The 20018-nt window shown below is 51.2% G+C and overlaps 1 protein-coding gene across 1 annotated transcript in view; it reads right to left on the bottom strand.

Annotated features, from left to right (window-relative positions):
* The window catches only part of HDAC8 (histone deacetylase 8), a 39363-nt gene extending 23155 nt beyond the window's left edge, over positions 1 to 16208 (bottom strand). The window contains exons 1-7 of the mRNA XM_086469849.1: positions 16128 to 16208; positions 15545 to 15597; positions 14010 to 14140; positions 11598 to 11739; positions 8526 to 8638; positions 7437 to 7514; positions 6921 to 7029 (exon numbers count right to left, since the gene is read on the bottom strand). Coding sequence (XP_086325975.1) covers positions 6921 to 7029; positions 7437 to 7514; positions 8526 to 8638; positions 11598 to 11739; positions 14010 to 14140; positions 15545 to 15597; positions 16128 to 16208 — 707 coding nt within the window. The remainder of the gene's footprint in view (positions 1 to 6920; positions 7030 to 7436; positions 7515 to 8525; positions 8639 to 11597; positions 11740 to 14009; positions 14141 to 15544; positions 15598 to 16127) is intronic.
* Between the last annotated feature and the right edge of the window lie 3810 nt (positions 16209 to 20018).

Below are 20018 nucleotides of genomic sequence, written 5' to 3'. Positions count from 1 at the left end.
CTTTCTTCAAACACCAGGGCTTCTTGACACTGTCTGCTGCTGGTGAAGGCTTTCATCGCCTGCACTCAGACCTCTGCAAGCACATCTAGCTCCTGTGAGGTGTCTCTGGGTCGCCCTTCCCCCATGTCTCCCAGACACGCTTCTCTACTTTTGCTAGACAGGCATCTGACACTGGCCAGTTCAAACAGCTCACTTTTTCCCTAGGAAGCTTTACATTCCTCATGGATCCATCAGAAATGGGCAGATGCAGGTGAAATAACACAGAGAGAGGAAGGTTTACCTCTTGCTAGAAAAGACTGGGAGTTCCCTGCCCCCTCACCAATCCCACTGTGCAAGGACAGCCACTTCCACCAAAATGCAATCACTGTCATGAGTCCTTCTATTACTTCCCCAATGAAACTCACTTCAGGCCAAGACTTCCTACTATTTCTCAGCAAGGTCTCCCAGCAAGGATGGAGAAAAGTCTTTTAGCCCATCCCTACAGGTTTTTGCTGGCTACATGAGGAGTTTTAAACAAAGTTCACTCTCTCCCGGGGCTTTTTATTTTCAAAGCACATTTCAGACATTACAAAAAATTATAAACATCTCCTCGACACAACAGCATTTGTCTGTAGCTGCTGGGATCTCTGTTAATGCATAAGCATAGCTTAGCCCCCTTCTTGCCCCACGCTGTGCTCAGGCACAGAGTAATTCTTTCCAGTGTTTTAAGAAATCAGGAGGACTGCTCTGTAGTCTCAGCCCCATCCAGATGTTGATGGACCCTTACACGCATGCAGGCTACAAGCCTGAGCTGATAATAAAGCCAAACTGACCATACAGCATCAGGTAGTCCCTTCCACCCATACTTCCCAGCCCCTTCCTTTTGTTTATGATGGATGCCCTCGTTTAGGCTAAACCAGAACTGATTCTGTTCAGTGCTTTTACTTTTCAGTTAAGTCTCTTCTAAGTAACTGCACCTTCTGAAAACAGCAGCATGTTTTTCCAGACAGTGACTGCTTCTAGTAGTGACAGCGCTTGATGTTCATAGTTAATACCAAGGAACGGTATGCAGAAAGGCCCTTTCTTATAGTTGCTCACAGCAACCAAGGTCACTGCTAAATCTTGTACTCCGTGTTGGGGTGCCGTAAGTGAAAAGGGTCACAAGCACATAAAAGGTTGCACCTGTGGGGAGGAACAAAACGGACAGGTGACCCAAAACTGACCAGCTAAGCATTCCATCCCACAGATGTCATGTTCAGTAAAAAAGCTGAGGGATCACGAGATTCAAGCTCTCTTCTTCAATGGCCGACATCCAAGGAGGACTCCATCCGTTCTTCTGTCTTAGATCCTGATCTGTGCATTCCTGAATCCAGCTCCTGCATCCAACTCCTCCATTTGGTTCTCATCTGCTAGAGTCCAGTCTGGGACTGCCCCAGTGCCAGCCCTGCAGCACCAGTGATGACCTATCCTCAACAGGGGGGCGTGAGCTGGGTTCGGTATTGGTTTTGTATATATTTGTATATATTTCATTATTTTTATTATTATCTTATCTTTTATTGTTATTGTTTCATTAAAGCTGTTTTAGCTTTCTTTTCCAACCTGTAAGTCTCTCTCCCTTCCCCTTCTGGGGGAGAGGGGTTAATAGAGAGCATCTGTCATTCCTCAACGGCCGGCCCAGCCTCAGCCCTTGACATGGAGCTGCTCTGATCCCCACAGTGTGCACTTTCAGAGAGCTGAACTAATACAAAGTTGCTTAGCATGGATAGCTTTCTGCTGGGTTAACTCCCTGAACCGGTTCACAGCAAGGAAAAGAGGGAAAAGGAGTGGGCAGCCAAGGATAAGGCAGCAGGAATGGGACTCTTCTCCCCTTCTGGCAGCATCCCTCAGGGAGACCAGCTCAGTCACACTGTCAGAGCTCCAAGCCTGTCTGGGAACTACTGATACACTTCCCTGCAACAGCAGACTAATCCCAGCTAGAAAACTGACCTTGCATCAAGATACATCACGAGCGCAGCAAAGATCTCTCACCACCTCACAGCTGTGGGCACAGGAACCTCTGACCTGTGACAGCCAGCTCCAGAGGGATGGCATCCCCGTCACACAGCCAGGGCACAGCGCAGCCAGCGAGGACCGTGGGGTCTGGGCTGTGCGCTCATTGGGCACATGTGCAAAGGGGATGTTCTGCCCTCTTTCTGTTCCTGAACTAACAAACAAGTTCATAGAAGTCTCATGAGTGAGGCAGGGCATGAAGACAAGGTGATCCCAGAGGTTTCTTTCTGGCCCTGGCAGAGGGCTGCACTGCCTGGCCTTGCAGTGGAGATGAACAGATGTTGCCAGTTTTCAGACTTCTCCAAGCAGCGGGCAGAGAAGTCATCTTTTGTTGCCCGCAAAGAGATCAGAAGAACAGCTAAAACAGTCAGCGATTGACAGGGAGGATGGAAGAGAACAGGCTTCTGCAACTGCTCATGCAAACCCGGAATAGCAGTCAAAATTACACAGCCCCAGTGAGATTGCCACTGGAAGAGGACCAGTGCCACATGAGTTTCCCCCCATCAGTGCCAGGAGGTGGACAGCAACACAGAAAGGAGCTCCCCAAATTGGAGGGCTTTCCTTTACCTGGGTATACAGGCAAGATCACGACTTATGCCTCCAGCCCCCAAAATGCTGCATCCAAAACACACCAAGCGATCAAGTTATGTCCGCTGTCAGCAGCAATGGCTCCTCCTTCTACCCATGCTGCAGGCAGACAAGACCCAGGGCTGCCCAGGGCTTTGCTGCTCTCAGAGCCAGCAAACTCCCCACGCCAGCTCGCCTCCTGTCACCCCTGGGTCTGCCGCCCTGTTGCTGACTGCCCCATCCTGAACACATCCCAGCAAGACCCATGATGTGCCAAGGTGACAGCTGCACCAGCGAATGTCACAAGCCCTGTCAGTAAGCTAAAGAAAGCAGCCAGGCTAATTCTGTCAACTGGAAAGTGGGTTTGAGCTGGGGGTTGTGCCCAAATGCAGCACACACATAATGCCTGCCAGCATAGGCACTCGGAAGGCTCCACGATCCACAGGGTTAAATCGGGCCTTTACCCCAGCTTAGAACTTGGGACTTTTCAAAAGAAAGCAGGGGTCTGGAATTTCAGCCCAAGTTTCAAAATTTCATCCCAAACCGTGAAAAACTCAGAACATGAAATTTCTGCAAAGTTTGTGGGACTGTGGACATATTTTAAACTTTTACAGTCTGGAAGAACATTTAGGGTTTGTCCTCTGTTGCATGTGAAAAGCAACCAATGAAGTCCAGATGGTGGGCTAGATCTCCCGCATTCACCGCCTGCCCCATGCTGTATCCAACCCTTTACAGTAATAGAAAGTGAAAGACCAATCCCTTCCAAGCAGATCCCAAATCCAGATGTCAATCACATCCCTAACCTACAGAGCCTCTCAACGACACAGTCACTCTGGGGTCTGTACTGTTCAGTGCCTATGGCCAAGGACCAGATTGAGCACCGGCCTCATGACAGGATTTCCAGGCCACATGGTGCTTTTCATACCATGCACACCCAACATCTAGAGAGAACATGCACCGTCTCCCCAGGAGTCTCCATTTATAACTGCATGACATGAAAAAACCCTGTTAGATGCTGACAGAGATGCAGGAATTGCTTTTTATCACGCACTCCATATTTTTACCTCATTTTCCCCCTCCACTCTTTGCTTTAGACTGGCCACTCCACTGGGAAGAGGCTGCTCACCTCTCTGTCGGATTCCTCCCCAACAGTGAAATGGGGGGAAGGATGCATCAGCAGATACCCTCAACCCATCGTAGCTAGGAATGGGCACAGCTGGATGTACTGTGAAAGCACTACTGCAGCCTCCCAAGAAACAGCAGTCACTGCTTTTAGTCTTATTCTTGCAAGTGGGAAACTTTAGCTAAAAAAAAAAAAAAAAAAAAAAAAAAAAAAGAAGTCTATTCTGGGTTTTCCCATCTGGGGCTTGTCTAAGGGCTTCACAAGAGGCAGCAAAAGAAAAACAGCCAACCATCACGAGGCTAAAATTGGATCTACAGAGAGCCATGCTGCCACTTGGGACACTGTAGGTACCCACATATCGACAGAAGTTGAAAGCCCTCGCTTAGAAGGATTTAAGGGGGGAAAAAAAAAAAAAAGTATTATTTTTCATCTCATCAAAAGCCTGCAGAATAGGAAAAAGCAGATCAGATCAGAGAAGGGGGAACTGGCCTTGCTGCTCCTACATCATGCCCCGGGAACAATCAGTCTCACCCTGTCAGGGCCACTGCGGGCAGCACGACGAGACCCCAGCCCGTTGTCCCACCACCATGCAGTACCACCCAAGGTACATCACCCACGGCACATCACCCACGGCAGCCAAGTCCAAAGGAAAAGAGACAGCTGGCTGTTGGGATGCAGCACATCCACCACAGTCATCCTGTTTTCCTTTAGTGACACTGTAAATAGAGAAATAGCATCCTCTTTCTAGATAGCAGGCAAGCCTTTAGTGCCACAAAGGTCGGGATGCGTGCTTTCCTTGTAAGTGACCCATGTTACTAACCAGCTTCTCCACCAACATAACGGACAAATCACAACTTCCACCCGAGCAGATCTTTGTCACACAGTCCAGCCTGCGGCGGCTAAAGTAGAATTTTGCAAGATCCATGCCTATGCACAGCTTCCCTGCATCATGTATAATGACAGACCAAACAGCATGCAGATTTTGGGGTGGGTTTGGGTTTGTTTGGGTGTTTTTGTTTTGAGGTTTGTTTTGATTTGTGGGGGGTTTTGTTTGTGGTTTTAGGGGGGCGCTTTTTTTTTTTTTTGCACACACATCCTGAATAATACTAGGGGACAAATAGCTGATTAGTTATCTCTTTCACCTATAATTAATTGTGAGTTTATCAAGCAAACTACTACAGCCATTTAAAATAACTCAGATTTCTCTTTTCTCTTTGGAGCAAAGATAATAGTTTTGAATGTCTCTGGATTATTTCTGTTTACTTTTCTGCACTTGCAATGTTTCTCACATACTGCATTTTTGTGAGTCTTCAAAAGCTTAATAATTAGGTTAATATTTAAACTCCTGGTAAAGTTACTGACATCTTTTCAGAACTAATTTCATTTATTAATTTGGACAGTTTTGGAAGGTGATCAAGCAAATCAGCTATTCTGGATGCTTACTATTAGCCAGACCCATCATACCTTTCTCTTCTGATGAAGAGATGATGTGAGTAGATAGGGTCCCAGAAGGCTCTTAGTGGAAACACACCTTGGACACATCTCTGCACAAGAAACTCAGCATCCAGCTCTGGTGCTGTCACTTTCAGGGCAGCTCTGAAACTTTTCATCCCTGCCTGCCTTTATCTTCAAATTTTTAAAGACATCAGACTTTCCAGAAAATAAATAAGGTCACACTTTGGCCCCCTTTCCACGCAGCAGCTATTAGTAACAGCACACTTTAATTGGAGTCCGCCCGCCCGTGTCATTCAACTTCCAGAAACAACAGGCAATTATCTGTGCACCACACCACCTCGAAAGCAGAATAGGAGTTTATCTGCTAGAACAAAAGCGATCAAACACAAGCACTGTAATTTACAGAGACGCAAGTTCAAAGTGCAAGACACCAAAAGCAAACTTCCTCCCCGTTTCTTTGTATTTCTGTGCTGCAGCAGATCAGCCTCCACCGAGACTGGGGAAGCAGTTGTCACCTCACCCAGGGAGGTGAGACTGTTTTGCACACCATCTCCCTGGCTTTTTGCTCCGGGAATGCGTGACCTGGCTGGACGAGGCAAAGAGCAGAGGGCTGCCAAGAAGCAGGTCTCCTCTCACCAGCAGGGGACACAGAAGAATACGAGGAAATGCTCTGTGTAGGGTGTAATCAGCCTGCAGAAACCCACACCAGAGGGAGTCACGTACTTCGATCCCACCACGGGTTTGGGATGCACAGGCAATCATCCTCAGACATCAGCTGGATGAGATACCCACAATCATACATGTGACTGTCTCCCAGCCTGGTCAGAACCCTTCATCTTTGCCCATGAGATCTCAAAATTTCTTTGTAGATGCTTTGGTTATATGCAACTTGGAACCTATGACAGGTTTTGATGTCCTTCAACTGGGAATGCATGCAATGGGCTACTCCTGACTGGGCTCCTAACCCGTACTCAGCCCCTAAAGCTGCTCGGCCTGTTGGAAACACATCCCCCCGCAGGAAAAGGGCTGCTCTACCACCAGCAGTGACAAACACCAACCAGTTAACAGGGGGCACGGCCACAGCATGAATCCCCTAACGGGCTCCAAGTCCAGAGAGGTTTCAGCCCTCAAGTGTCAGAGCCAAGAGGTGGATGTGCTACTGCGTCCTGCAGCCCTGCGCTGAGGCTCCTCTCCTCTTGAAAAGAACAAGCTCTGCAGCCCAGTTTTGACATGGGCAGCGGCTCGTGATGTCCAATACCAGTTGAGTGACAGAGGGGCCCACTGGGAGGCAGCTCAACACCAGCAGATATTCAGCCTTCAGCCTTTCATTATTCCAGCATAAACAAAAGGTGCTTGGAAAACACTTCTAACTCAGTGCCAAGTACACCTCCCACAGACGGTCAGAGTTCAGAGCATTTATTTGAAGAAAAAGCATCTAGCCCTAATTCCACAGCTAAAAGGTACTTGCCCCTCCTCAGTCTCTCCTTAAACATACAAGGCTGACAGGTGTTAAAGAGACCCTCCAGTCACCCACAAACGCCTCTGTATATTCAGTTTGCCTAAGGATTCGGACAAGACCTCTTAGACCTCTTAAGATCCATGTTCATTGTAATCAGAAACTGTATCTGGGGAAAGGGCAAGCCTTAAGGAAGGACTATAACTAAAAATAATAAATAAACAAAATCTGTGCAGTGTCTGTTCTCTAAAGACCCATCCAAGTAAACTGTACCAGAGCAAAAGGGCTTACGTTTCACAGATCTGGTAATATTTCTCATCCTGAATGCCATCTTGAATAGGCACGTTCACGCTGTAATAGCGACCTTTTCCCAGGCCAACATCTGTCACATCACCAGTGCCTGAAAAACAGAAACATCCCATGGTTAATTACGAGGGTAAGTGGATCAGCAACAAAAGAAATGTGTGGCATGTCTCAGATGAGAGCAAAGAGCCAGGACGTCTGGCATGCTTATGGAGAAGGCCACCTGCCACCACCAATAAAGGAGAGGTTGGACAGACCTGGTTCTTGCCCTCTGTCCAATTTGTCATGCAACTTTCAACAGCTGCAGGTGGCCACCCAGAGCTTAGCACCAACCAGAAAAGGGGAAATGCCAAACATGTAGTTCCTCCCTCTTTCCTCCTCCTGGGTTAACAGGACAGGCAGCGAGACACCTCTGCTGGACACAAGGGATGGGACTTGCCTTTGCTGGGACCTCGTCAGTGATGCACAAACCGAATTAGCAAAAACCTCACAAGTTCAACTTGCCTGGGAAAAATCCTGGTGAAAACTTGTGCAGAGAAACAGTCATGACTTTTGAGGTGAAACTAAAGGCATCTTCAACGCCTGTCAGAAAAGGGAAGGGGAAAAAAGCTTTCATGCATCATTCATGTAAATGACAAAAGTCTAAACACATAAGTGACCCACTTGATAAACATGGGGCAGCAAGCAGAGCAGAAAACCAGATGTGGCTCAACAAATCCATCCTTAATCAATGGAAACCCAAATTCAACTGCAGCAAAGGTCACAACTGAAATTAATTTGGTGAGTCTCATGCTAATCAGTACCAAATGGATCCCAATACCTCAGACAGTGCCCATGTCAGCAGCACTCGCCTGAAAGTCTGGGGGAGGGAGCTGAGCAGGGGTGCCTTGGCCAGAGCTTGGCTCTGATTAGAACCAGAGCTACTGGGCTCTGCCGCTTTTTATCAGCACTGCTGTGGTTCAACATGCCTTTTATTTTCCTCAAAGACATATTAAAGTAGTGGGGGTGGGGAGGGAAAAAGAAATGGAACAGAAACCAAATGTGAGGGGAAAACAGAGCAAAATGAAACACACCATAAAATTTAGGAGAGCAGGAAATGTTAAATGGTGTTGAAATAACGTCCCTGAAGGAGACAGCATTTTCAGCAAGGCCAGCTCCGGCTTTAGTTTTATAGTGTCAAGCCTTCTTTCAAAAGCACTGTTTACTACCAATTGCTTTCCTCTTGCACTGGTAGCATTAAACAATTAAACTATCAGCAGCTGTTCTGCCAGGATGGGAGACAAGGGACTGAGGGAAGTCCTTGCTGCAGAGCCACTGTCAGAGGGGATTACTGGAATGGAACATGCTGTTTGTTGCTTTAGGTACAAGACTGCTGCCCAGACCCTCAAGAGAGGTCTGATGAGCAGCACAGGGCAAATCCATAAAGCAGGACAAGGCAGAAACGGATTGAGGGAACCTGACTGCACCAAAAGGAGGCAAAGCCACAGCTGTTGCAGCAGATAAAGCCCTTCTGCCCCAACAGGCCTTGACTTCTCCCAGTCCTTCCGGTGAGTCTGTGAGGCTGTGGTGTTTGCAGCCTGTGCTGGGCCTTACCATCCCCATGATGCAAATCCAAATCGATATAAAGGACACGGTCAAACTTCTGGCGCAGCCGCAGGATCCCCAAGACAGCATCGTTCAGGTAACAGAAGCCAGAAGCTTCATCTCTGTGAAAACAACGTCTGTGAGGTTGAACATTACTGATGCAATCACCACTGAACTCTGTGTTGTCACTTTCGCTTTGGGAGTTTCCACCTTGCAGGTGCACAGAGGAGGATGAAGAACCTGGCCAAGGCCCAGCAGCGACCAAGGGATGGGTCAGGAGCAGCTCAAAGCACAGCTGGGAAGCACAAAGAACATGACTGCTTGTGACAATCGCTTCTCAACCCTAGGCTTGCTGGCAGCTGGTAAAGCATCAGCTGCCTCTGCTGCACAGAGACCCTGACCCATGGGGGGCTTGGCAGGGTACCTCCGACCATTTCACTTTCGCACAAATAAAACATTCGTTTCCTGCACTTGAGGTATTTTAAAGAAGTTCAGAGCCACTCAACTCAAACACACTCTCCACTGTAGCTTCTCTCTCTCTGCAGCAAGAAAGAGGACAGGGCTCTGGACAGTCCTGCTTGGCTATTTTCCTGTGAGTGCTGGTCAGGCACAGGCAAGCAGCCACTCCATCCCTGCTGCGCAGGTCACAGCTCCTGGGAAGGTTCTGGCACTGCTGCTCTGTTCCAAATTCTCAGGGTATGAAGGTTAAGATCCTCTCCAAAGCAACACTTTCCCTTCCTCCCCAGGAAAACGCAAACAAGATGCCCCACATGCAGTCCCTCACAATACAGCTCCTGGGCTCAGCCAGAAGACAGCCCCAGCAGCGAAACAGAGGACAGATGTTGCATGGAAAGATTTATCCCTGACATACATCAGGGGGCAGCTTCCATATTGCTGGCATCAAAGGAACAAGAAAGTTTCTCAATCTAGGACTCCAGACTCACTTTGAAGTCAAGTCCCCGTCACCACTTGGCACTAGCCCATATGCACTCCTAGGTCAGTCCTGAACAGCTGATTTAAACCAAAGCTTTATACTTTGCAAAAGGAATGTCCAGACCCCTCTTCCCCAGGCTCAAACAACTCCAGGATCTAAGATGTGCCTCTTTGAAATGCTTCTTGACTTTTAGCCACAGCACTTAGCTCATTTCCCCTGATACTCCTCTGCTCAGCAGAGGGAAACAGCAAGGAGCAAGCACAGGGTGGCAGAACTGCACTTGCCCTCGCTCTCTGCAAATGTCATGGAGCACAGATGCTTCCCAGTGACTCTGTTCATTGACAGTCATGCTGAGAACGGGGATGTTAGCAGGTATCCTGGGAATCTTCCTTAACTGTGCTTACACACTGTACTCTTCCCCTCCTTCCCAGCCCGCAAGCAAGCAAAGTGAACTATGTCACATCTCAGGCACTGTCTCCAAGCTCTAACACGTGATCTCTGTCAAACCCGAGGGCAAGCAGAGCAGGACATCAGCTTGGACTGAGGCTGACCAGCATCAGAGCTACAGCTCAGGGCCAGCACTTGGGATTTCCCGCTCCCCACAGACCCACACAGCAGAGCTCAGACTGTCACTGCTAGAAGAAAGGGCAGGGCTGGGTCAAGAAAAGGCAGCAACTCAGCACCTTGCCCTCTGCTTCAAAGGCATACCAGTGAACTGGGAGCTTCAAAAGCCCCAGGTGACAGTGGTTACCATTCCTACCTTTACAATCTTGGAAAGTAACTAAGCCACCAGGTAACTAAGACAGCAGGTCTTTTTTGATAAAAGGACATGTATTTTGCTAGGACACAGGTCCTAGCACCAGGCACCTGCAGTTGGGTACCAGTCTGGCTGGACCCTCATACTGGACTGGCACCTATCACAGCTGCTGCCTGCAGCATCCCACACCACTTTACTGGGGTGACTGGGAACAGTCCTTTGGGATCAGTAAGTTTTAAATGCCTTTTTTAAACAGATTGTTTGCTTCCCAGAACAGCGCTAACAACACAGCTCAGTGGCAACAACACTGCTAAGACTTCTTCTGTTACAGGCATTTTATAAACCATGCAATCAAGACAAAAGAGAACAGAAGATTTTTAAAAAGCTATCCCTCCTGCAAAGAGCAAGAGCGGTCATCTCAGCCAAGCTAAACTCTCTCCTTTGTCAGCAAGTGGTAGCTGAACCCATATTCAGCAAAGTGCTGACAGGAAAAGGGTCCTAATGAGACATTGCCTTCACTGGCATTTGCACACCACTGCTGCAGCTCTGGAGTTTCTCTGCCAGGTTAGAAAAGTCACTGGAGCAAGAACAGAAACATGTGCACTCACGTATAAGTTGTTAGGGTTAGACATGTGTTTTGCGATAATTTCTGGGGCTCCCCAGGGAAAGAGAACAGCACGGCAAAGGCCAGTTAGCTGGGGACAAGGAAGAGTACCGTCTTGTCTGCATTTCCAGACAGGTCTCATGTTTTGAGAGATGGGGAACACAAGTTAAAATAAAACATACATTCACGGAAAATAGGGAAGCCATGGAAACAAATCATTTTACCACTACAGAATCACAGGATTCAGGGACAAAATTTTTACTTCCTCTCCTGTTGTTCTGGAAGATCATTACTGACATTACGGCTCAAGAAAACAGCCACCCACAGAGCATGGGGAAAACCAGAGTCAGTCCTACACTGGTTTCAAACCAAAAAAGTCAGGTAAAACAATTTGGACAGCACGTTGCCATATTCCCATTCTCTTGGGTTGGAAGAGACATCAATTATTTGCCACTCCAGAGCCCGTCACTGTGGACTTGGCAAAATCAGTTCTCACTTGAACTCCCAGCGACAACCAAGTAAGGATAGCAAGACACCTCTGAACATAACTGCCCCAGATCCGCACTGCAGTCCATGATAACACCAGGACTAGGCAGAAGTCAGCCTACTCTCAGGCCTCTGCCCTACACTCTGCTTCTTTCCTATCTGCCTCCTGCCTTCCCTCACACCTTGTGCTCTCTTCCAGCTGGATCGCTGGACCCTGAGGGTTCACAGGGAAGCTGGGAGCTAGGAGGCAGGGTTCAGACACCAGGTGAGAAAACGCAAGGGAAGAGATTGTTTTCTTACTTCTTTGCATGGTGCCACCCTCCAGGCCAGTTAATCGCTACCTTGCACTTGCTGTCCAGCAGGCACTGGGCTGCAGTGATGGTGGCTCCTCCCACGGCTGCTGCATACTCAAAGATCCCTTCAGTAGCCGGACAGTCATAACCTGCGGGTAAGAGTCCGTGTGTCAGACACAACAGGCCTTTTCCTCTGGGGGAAGAACATTCTTTTTGTTTTGAGCTATCTCTCTTTAACCACTGCTCTAACCTTCTGTTCCAGGCATGAAGGAAAAGACATGGCACAAAACCGTCACAACAGGACTCACACAGTAGATTTAGAGGGCATAAGTAGGAAAAAAATTGCATTTGGCTTGTGTGGCAAAGTTTTCATAGCGGGGGAGCTACAGGGGTGGCTTCTGTGAGAAGACACCAGGAGCTGCACCCATGTCAGACAGAGATGGCTCCAAGACAGACCCACCACTGACCAAGGCTAAGCCCATCAGTGACAGTGGCGGCACCTCAGTGATAGCATATTGAAGAAAGGGTTAAAAATGCTGCGCAGCAGCTAGGAGAATATGTGAGAGAACCAGCCCTGCAGATACCCAGGTCAGTGGAGAAGGAGGGACAGGAGGTGCTCCAGGTGCCAGAACAGAGATTCCCCTGCAGCCCGTGGGGAAGACCACGGTGAGGCATGCTGACCCTCTCCAGCCCATGAAGGTCCACGGTGGAGCAGATCTCCACCTGCAGCCCATGGAGGACCCTACGCTGGAGCAGGTGGATGCCCAAAGGAGGCTGTGAACCCATGGGAAGCCTGCGCTGGAGCAGACTCCTGGCAGGACCTGTGGACCCATGGAGAGAGGACCCCACGCTGGAGCAGGTCTTCTGGCAGGACTTGTGACCCCACTGGGTCACACTCATGCTGCAGCAGTCTGTTCCTGAAGGACTGCCCCCCGTGGAAGGTATCCACACTGGAGCAGTTTGTGAAGAACTGCAGACCATGGGAAGGACCCACATTGGAAAAGTTTGTGAAGAACTGTCTCCCATGGGAGGGACCCCATGCTGGAGCAGGGGAAGAGTGTGAGGAGGAAGGAGCAGCAGAGAAAGTGTGATGAACTGACCACAACCCCCATTCCCCATGCCCTTGCACTGCTCGAGGGGGAGGGAGGTAGAAGAGCTGGGAGTGAAGCCGAGCCTGGGAAGAAGGGTGGATGAAGGGGAAGGCGATTTTAGTTTTGTTTTCAATTCTCACTATCCTACACTGTTATTAATTGCCAATAAATTGAAATAACTTCCCTAAGTTGAGTCTGTTTTGCCCGTGACAGTAACTGGTGAGTGATCTCCCTGGCCTTATTTCAATCCACAATCTTTTCCATGGTATTTTCTCCCCTATCCTGTTGAGGAGGGGGAGAGACAGAGAGCATCTTGGTGAGCACCTGGTGGCCAGCCAAGATTAACCCACCACAAAAATCAACAATCAAAATGTTTCCTTGCACTCAGATCATTCACAGATGGGTCTTGAACCAACTTCTGATCTGCGTGCCTGGCTAGCTTGACCTACTGGTCCATCATACTAATCTCGCAAAAAACACTCTCAGTTCTCTGGCTACTCTACCAGGAAAGCCCTGACATGGTCACTGATGTATCTCCCCCCTACAAACAGACATTCACAAAGGAGACAGGCCTAGGTACACTGCAGGTCTATAGCTAGAATACGATATTCACTTACTCCTGCAGCAGTCTCCCTGGAGCCATTCCCAGCAAGGCGTGACCCCAGGGCTGCTCCTCTGTCTGCAGCCAGATCAGCTTCAGAAATGTAAATGGCAGATCTAGGGGAGACTCACGAGATCAGCACAGAAATTGCACCACTGCCTCAGTGCTGGCTCACGCCTCCTGTTCCTGAGACTAAGACAGTACCCGCAGCCACCTCACCTGCATTAACTACCACACTGCTCAGTTTTAAGTCCAGGCAGGCAAGAGCCCCTGCTCAAGACATAAGAAAAGTCACCAGGCAAACAGCAGCCACCCTGAGCCCTGGCTGTAGCTTCAGGCCGTTGTTCACGCGTGCCCTCCATCACAGCAGGCTTGCAGCAGCCAGTCGCAGCTCTGTCCCAACGGCAGCATGTCAGGCCTCCTGTCCTGCCCGAGATCCTCAAAGCAGCAGCCAAAGGCAGCGGCTCCCGGTATCAAGTGACGGGCCGAGCTGCACAGAACAGCAGCCTGAGGCTGACAGTACCCTCTGCTGGCAGCAGTGAAAACGCCAGCCTGACAGGTGACTGCTGGCTGACGGGCTTCAGCAACATCCCATCAAAGAGTGTCCCCCTCCACAAACGACCCAGCAGCCCACTTGAGCTCACCCCTCTGTCTAACCTCAGCTTCAGCAAAAAGCGTCCTGGACCCAACACTCAGTTAATCTCTCGCTGAAGATACGTGTCCTTACCTAGTCCATACTCCACAGACTCCGGATGGTCATCATCCCCCTCCTCACTGACCTTCTGCAGGTGCTGCAGGTAGGCGTCCGTGTGGAAGCTCGCCATCTCCTCCATGGAGGCCACTTTTGGCTTGACTATCCTAGGCAGAAAGGAAGAAAGGAGCAGGTCAGGACAAGAGGCTTCAGGGTTCAGCTGGAACGCCCAGCTTTGACATTCTCGGACTAGGAGCCTTCTTTTGGCAGTCATTGTTGAAAAAGCAAACAAACCCCCCTTCTCCTCTCGCACGGACTGTCACTTCGAGTGACAAAGCTGCTCAGCTGAGCTGGGAGTAGGCCCTTCCCCCAGCTTGGCATTGTCTCCTGTGCCCACCCCAATAAGGAACACCTGCAGGTGCTGCCTGCATTAACCTTTCCACTTTGCTTCATTTTTTTTCCCCTTTTCTGCATGTTCTCCCACTGGGAGCAATCCCCAGCAGATCCAACGTTCCGGTTACACACAAAGGAAGTAACAGAGTGAAAACATCCAGGCCCAGCCCAGCTCTGCAGCATGACACCAGCCTGCTGGGTCAAGAGCTGAGCAGCACCTCTTACATGCTCTTAACTCTGCCGGCACTCAAAGCAGAGACTGTCTCTGTCCTCAGCAACTCACACATCACCTTTCCCAGGTTTGAGTGCTTTGCAATCTGCCTAAATAAATCTCGTCACATGCTGAAGCCCTCTCCAGGCCTCAGACTCTGGGGGTGCACACAGGCAATGCAGTACAGCTCCATTGCTACTGGAAGAATGAAAGAAGTGACCAGCTCTAGGCTAGCCCAGGTGCCGGGCACTTCTGACCCCACATCAGGGCAAATGGCCCTTTGAGTCCACCTCTGTAATGGTACCTCCAGCCATTTCCCAACCACACTTTACCAAAATGACCAGAAAAAAAACATTTAAAAAAAAAAGTCCCAATAGGACTTTCTGGCCCTGCTGAACAGGAGCATGGGACTTTTTTAATATTTTACAAGATGCCACATAAAGGAAGCTGAGCTAAGCCTTTTTTTCCCTTCATATCCTCCAGTGTCAAGAGCCTAATGGGGCAGGAGGGTGCTCACTCTTCTGCCTCGGACCTCATCTTGTCTTCTCTCCTGAACAGCACCAAGACCTCATGAAAAGTCTCCCAAATCAATCACACCACAGCAAAACACGGTCCATCTCAGCATCAACACTGGCCAGCGGATTCAGAGCAGTGCCAACAAGGATGGTTTCCACACCATCACTTCTGCTCAGAGCCATGAGAGCAGCGGGTGACAGCGTGCTCTACGGAGAAAGCACAAGGCAACCTGTACTCCACTGGACCAGGAAGGGTAACCATAAATTATACCTGCCGTAACTAACATAATCTGGTCCCTTTAGCAAAACAAGCAGACTTTCCTTAGATCCTAGAAATACACAGTGTGGGCTCCTATAATCACACTGCCAGCGGGGACCTGCAGTTACTCTCAGTATCTTCCAACCTTAGCAGAGAAGAAAATATTCTCTTCACAGAAAACGGGAGCACTTACTTCATCTGGTCAAGTAAGGAATACGCTTCAATCAACGAATGCACCATACTGGCCTAAAAAAAGAAGACCGTGAGGGCAGCTCTAGCGCCGGAGACAGAAGCGCAGCAACCAGGGGCTAAACGACCCGCGGCAAAGGCGTAACCGCGACTTCTCCCAGCAGCGCCGCTAACCCGGCCCCGGCCCCGCGGCGGAGGGTGTGCGGGGACACCCCGTGCGCCAGGGCATGGCACGGCAGCGCGCAGCTTCCGGGGGGGCGGCGCCCGGGACCTGCCGCTCCCGCGTCCCGGCTACCCGCCCCCGCCCGGCCAGGGGCGCTGAAGGGGACAGGCAGCTCTCCCTCCGCTCCCGCACTCCGCCCGCCCGGGGCCGTGGCTGCCCCCCCACCGCTGCCCCTTCCGCCGAGCTCCCCACACCCTCCCGCTGTCCCAGGTGCCGACAGCCTCCCCAAAGCCCCCCGGGCTTCCCAGCAGCCTCCCTGGGGTCCCCTCCGGCCCCAGGCCCCAGCGCTGCCCTCCCAACGCCCGCGCGCCGGGGTCTCACAGGGCCCGCTACCCCCCCGCCAGCCCCCCAGCGCGGCGCTGACCCGCTTCGGCACTTTGCAGAGGGAGTCGCAGAGGGCCACGTACTCCGGGCTGTACACGTACACCGGCGGCGCCGCCGCCATCAGGGCCGCCACGCCGGGACGCCCGGCGCCGCCGCCCGCCCGGGGCACGCCGGGAGGAGCCGCCCCGCCCCGGCATGCCGGGAGCCGTAGTCCCTGCCCTCACTGGCGCGCGGCGGAGCCGGCGGGCCCACCCCAGCCCGCCCCGCCGTGCCGAGGGCCCGCCCTCCTTCCCGCCCAGCGCCGCCGGAGAGAAGGGGCCGCACGCTCGCGTTAGAGGTGCTTTATTGGGAGCTGCCGCTCCACGCAGCTCGGGGGGCCGGGTTTTCTTTAAAAACGTAATAACCGTCGTTAAAAAAGGCCCGAGGCCTGCACGCACCCGCCCGCCCCGTCCCCTGCCGCCAGGAAGGCTGCAGCGCTGTGCCCTGCTCCCCGAAGGAGCGCCAGGAGGGGCCCAGGGCCCTCTGCCGGGGCCCCGCTAGCTGCCGACTGCAGCTGCCTCCCGACTGTCTTGGGACACAGAGAGAAGCAGCCCAGGGGTCACGATCTCCTAAAGCCACCTCTGCCTGGAGGGTCAGGGTGCAACGATTATAGAGCAGCTGCTACCCTCGGGACGTGGCCCTGAGAGACAACCCAGGAACTACTCTCAAGCCCAACTTTAAGGCCAAACCAACCTGGAGGTCAGAAAACACACAGGAAAACATCATGTGCTGAGGGAAGCTGCTCCGGAGCTGGCTTGATCCGCAGCAGAGTAGCAGATCTTGGCACGCAGGCCACCCGCGCACCTATTAAAGCAGCCTGGGGAGTGCTGGTGGCCAGGAGCGCTGCGGACAGAGCCGGCAAACAGAGCATGGCATGGCAGTTCGTGCAGCAGGGCACCATCACCCTACCAGCTCAAGAGGCAAGTTCAGTGGGTGGTCACTACCCTCCCAGAAGACGCTTAGCTACGGTATCCACCCAGCAGAAAGCAGTGTCCTCTGCACTCGCCAGAATGGATGTGGCAACCCAGACAGAGTGCCAGAGCCTGTCACTGGTAACGCGTGGCAGTGCTGAGAACAACGGCCATGTGAGGGGTGAGCAAGTGGATGATCTGCTCAGCCTGGTGGCAGAGCTACAAGAGGAAGCAGAAAGGTTAAGGAGCATCAGGGAGTCTGAGAAAGAGATAGGCTGGTGACACCATGCTCTGCCCTCCCTGAGAGAAAAACAGGAACACCCACCCGGAAAAAAAAACAGGATCAAGGGGATCCTGTATCCTCCCCGTGCCAGGCTGAAGGCAGCAGCTTAAAGGAAAAGAGTGAATGGAGGCACATCCATGCTCAGGGTGGCAGGCAAACTCCTTCCTTGCCCACCTCACCCTCCCAGGTGCTTCTGTACAACAGGTATGAGGCTCTGGATGTGGAAGGCCAGTCAATGGATGATGTGGATGACAGTCCATCTACACCAGAGGTGTTAAAGTCAGAAAGGCCTACCTCCTGTATTGCAGACACCTCCACAAAGGAAGAAAAGATGGGTTGTAGTTGTAGGTGACTCTCTTCTGAGGGGAACACAGGGTCCAATATGCAGGACAGACCCTCATCTTAGGGAAGCCTGCTGCCTCCCTGGGGCCTGGGCTAAGGACATCACTAGGAAACTTCCTAGCCTGGGATGGCCCTTGGACTATTACCCACTACTGTTCTTCCACGTAGGTGGTGATGAACCTGCAACTCGTAGTCCGAGGGTGATCCAAAGAGACTTCAGGGCCTTGGGAGGTTCGGTAAGGGAATCTGGAGCACAGGTTATTTTTTCCTCTGTCCTTCCAGTTGTGGGCAGCAGCATTGGAAGAAACAGATGGACCCAGGCTATTACTACATGGCTTCATGGCTGCTGTCACGACAACAGTTTTGAGTTTTTCAATAAGGGGATGGCCTACACGGCACTAGGCCTACTGTCTCTGTTGAATAACCGTGAGCAGGTTCAAAGCTTATGGGTAAGAATTAAGAGACCGAGGCAACAAAGGGAACCTTGTGGTTGGGGTCTACTACAGGCCATTCAATCAAGTGGAGTCGATTGACAAAGCCTTCTTACTCCAGCTACAGGAGGCTTTGAGCTCACAGGTTCTCGTCCTGCTGGAGGACTTCAACCACCCCAACATCTGCTGGAAAAGTAGCATGGCGAGCTGTACACAGTTGTATTTGGTTTGTATGGCAAGATTTTGGTAGTGGGAGGGCTATGGAGGAGGAACCACTGACCTGTCCACCTCACCTCTGTGCCTGGGCAGTCATAGAACAGATCCTCCTTGAATCTATGCTAAGGTACATGGAGGGCAGGGAGGCAATTCCAGACAGCATGGCTTCACCAAGGGCAAGTCTTGCCTGACCACCTTAGTGGCCTTCTATGATGGAGTGACTACATCAGTGGAAAAGAGAGGAGCTGTAGATACCATCCATCTGGACTTCTGTAAGGCCTTTGACGTGGTCCCCCACAACATCCTTCTCTCTATATTGGAGAGATGGATTTGACGGATGGACTGTTTGGTGCATGAGGAACTGGTTGGATGGTTGCATCCAGAGGGTAGTGGTCAACAGCTAAATGTCCAGATGGAGATCAGTGACAAGTGATCACCCTCAGGGATCTGTATTCATCAATGAAGAGACAGCAGGATCGAGTGCACCCTCAGCAAGTTTGCAGATGACACCAAGCTGAGTGGTGCAGTTGACATGCCTGGGGGATAGGATGCCAACCAGAGGGACCTGGACAAGCTTGAGAAGTGGGCCTGTGTGACCCTCATGAGGTACAACAAGGCTCAGTGCAAGGTCCTGCACCTGGGTCAGGGCAACCTTGGTACCAATACAGGCTGGTGGATGAAGAGATTGAGAGCAACCCTGCTAAGAAGGACACGGGCATACTGGTGGATGAAAAGCTGGACATGAGCCAGCAATGTGCGCTTGCAGCCCAGAAAGCCAATCGTATTCTGGGCTGCATCAAAAAGTGCGTCTGGCAGGCCGAGGGAGGGGATTCTCCCCTTCTGCTCTGGTGAGACCCCACCTGGAGCATGGCATCCAGCTCTGCAGTCCCCAGTACAAGACAGACAGGGACCTGTTGAAGTGGGTCCAGAGGAGGCCACAAAAATGGAACCTTTTCCTATGAGGACAGGCTGAGAGAGTTGGGGTTGTTCAGCCTGGAGAAGAGAAGGTTCCGAGGAGACGTTATTACGGCCTTTCAGTACTTAAAGGGGGCTTATAGGAAAGATGCGGGCAATCTTTTTAGCAGGGCCTGTTGTGATAGGACAAGGGGTGATAATTTTGAACTAAAAGAGGGTAGATTCAGACAAGATACAAGGAAGACATTTTTTACAATGAGGGTGGGGACACACTGGCATAGGTTGCCCAGTGAGGTGGAAGATGCCCCATCCCTGGAAGCATTCAGGGTCACAATGGACGGGGCTCTGAGCAATCTGATCGAGCTAAAGATGTCCCTGCTCACTGTGGGGGGGTTGGACTAGATGACGGTTAAAGGTCTCCTCCGACCCAAACTATTCTGAATCTATAACCCCCACTCCCCCTACCACTTTGTGGTATGTGTGCCTCATCCCCATCAGTCCAACTGCACTATCCTATGTGGTGTTTGACCTGCAGGATAGAGCAGAGCTGGGACCTACTCTAAAGTCACCACCCCTCTCCTGTGCAAGGCTGTGGGAGCTGGGGCAGAGGCCAGAGCTGAGCATTAAGAGCACAACTGTGAAGGCACAGCTAACACTGAGCCAAGCAGCCAGCTCACAGCTGCTTCACAGGGTATGTATGAACTCCGGAACCTGCAACTTAGCCATTAGCTACACTGCCAGGGATAAAGCAGATGGCATGGAGGGGCTGCCACCGGCATCCCCCAGCCAGCCAG

Source organism: Leptosomus discolor, chromosome 9 (genome assembly GCF_034619465.1).
Source record: "Leptosomus discolor isolate bLepDis1 chromosome 9, bLepDis1.hap2, whole genome shotgun sequence".
Classification (NCBI taxonomy): domain Eukaryota; kingdom Metazoa; phylum Chordata; class Aves; order Leptosomiformes; family Leptosomidae; genus Leptosomus; species Leptosomus discolor.
Note: the sequence above shows the minus strand (reverse complement) of the source record. Positions and strands in the feature narration are given on the sequence as shown.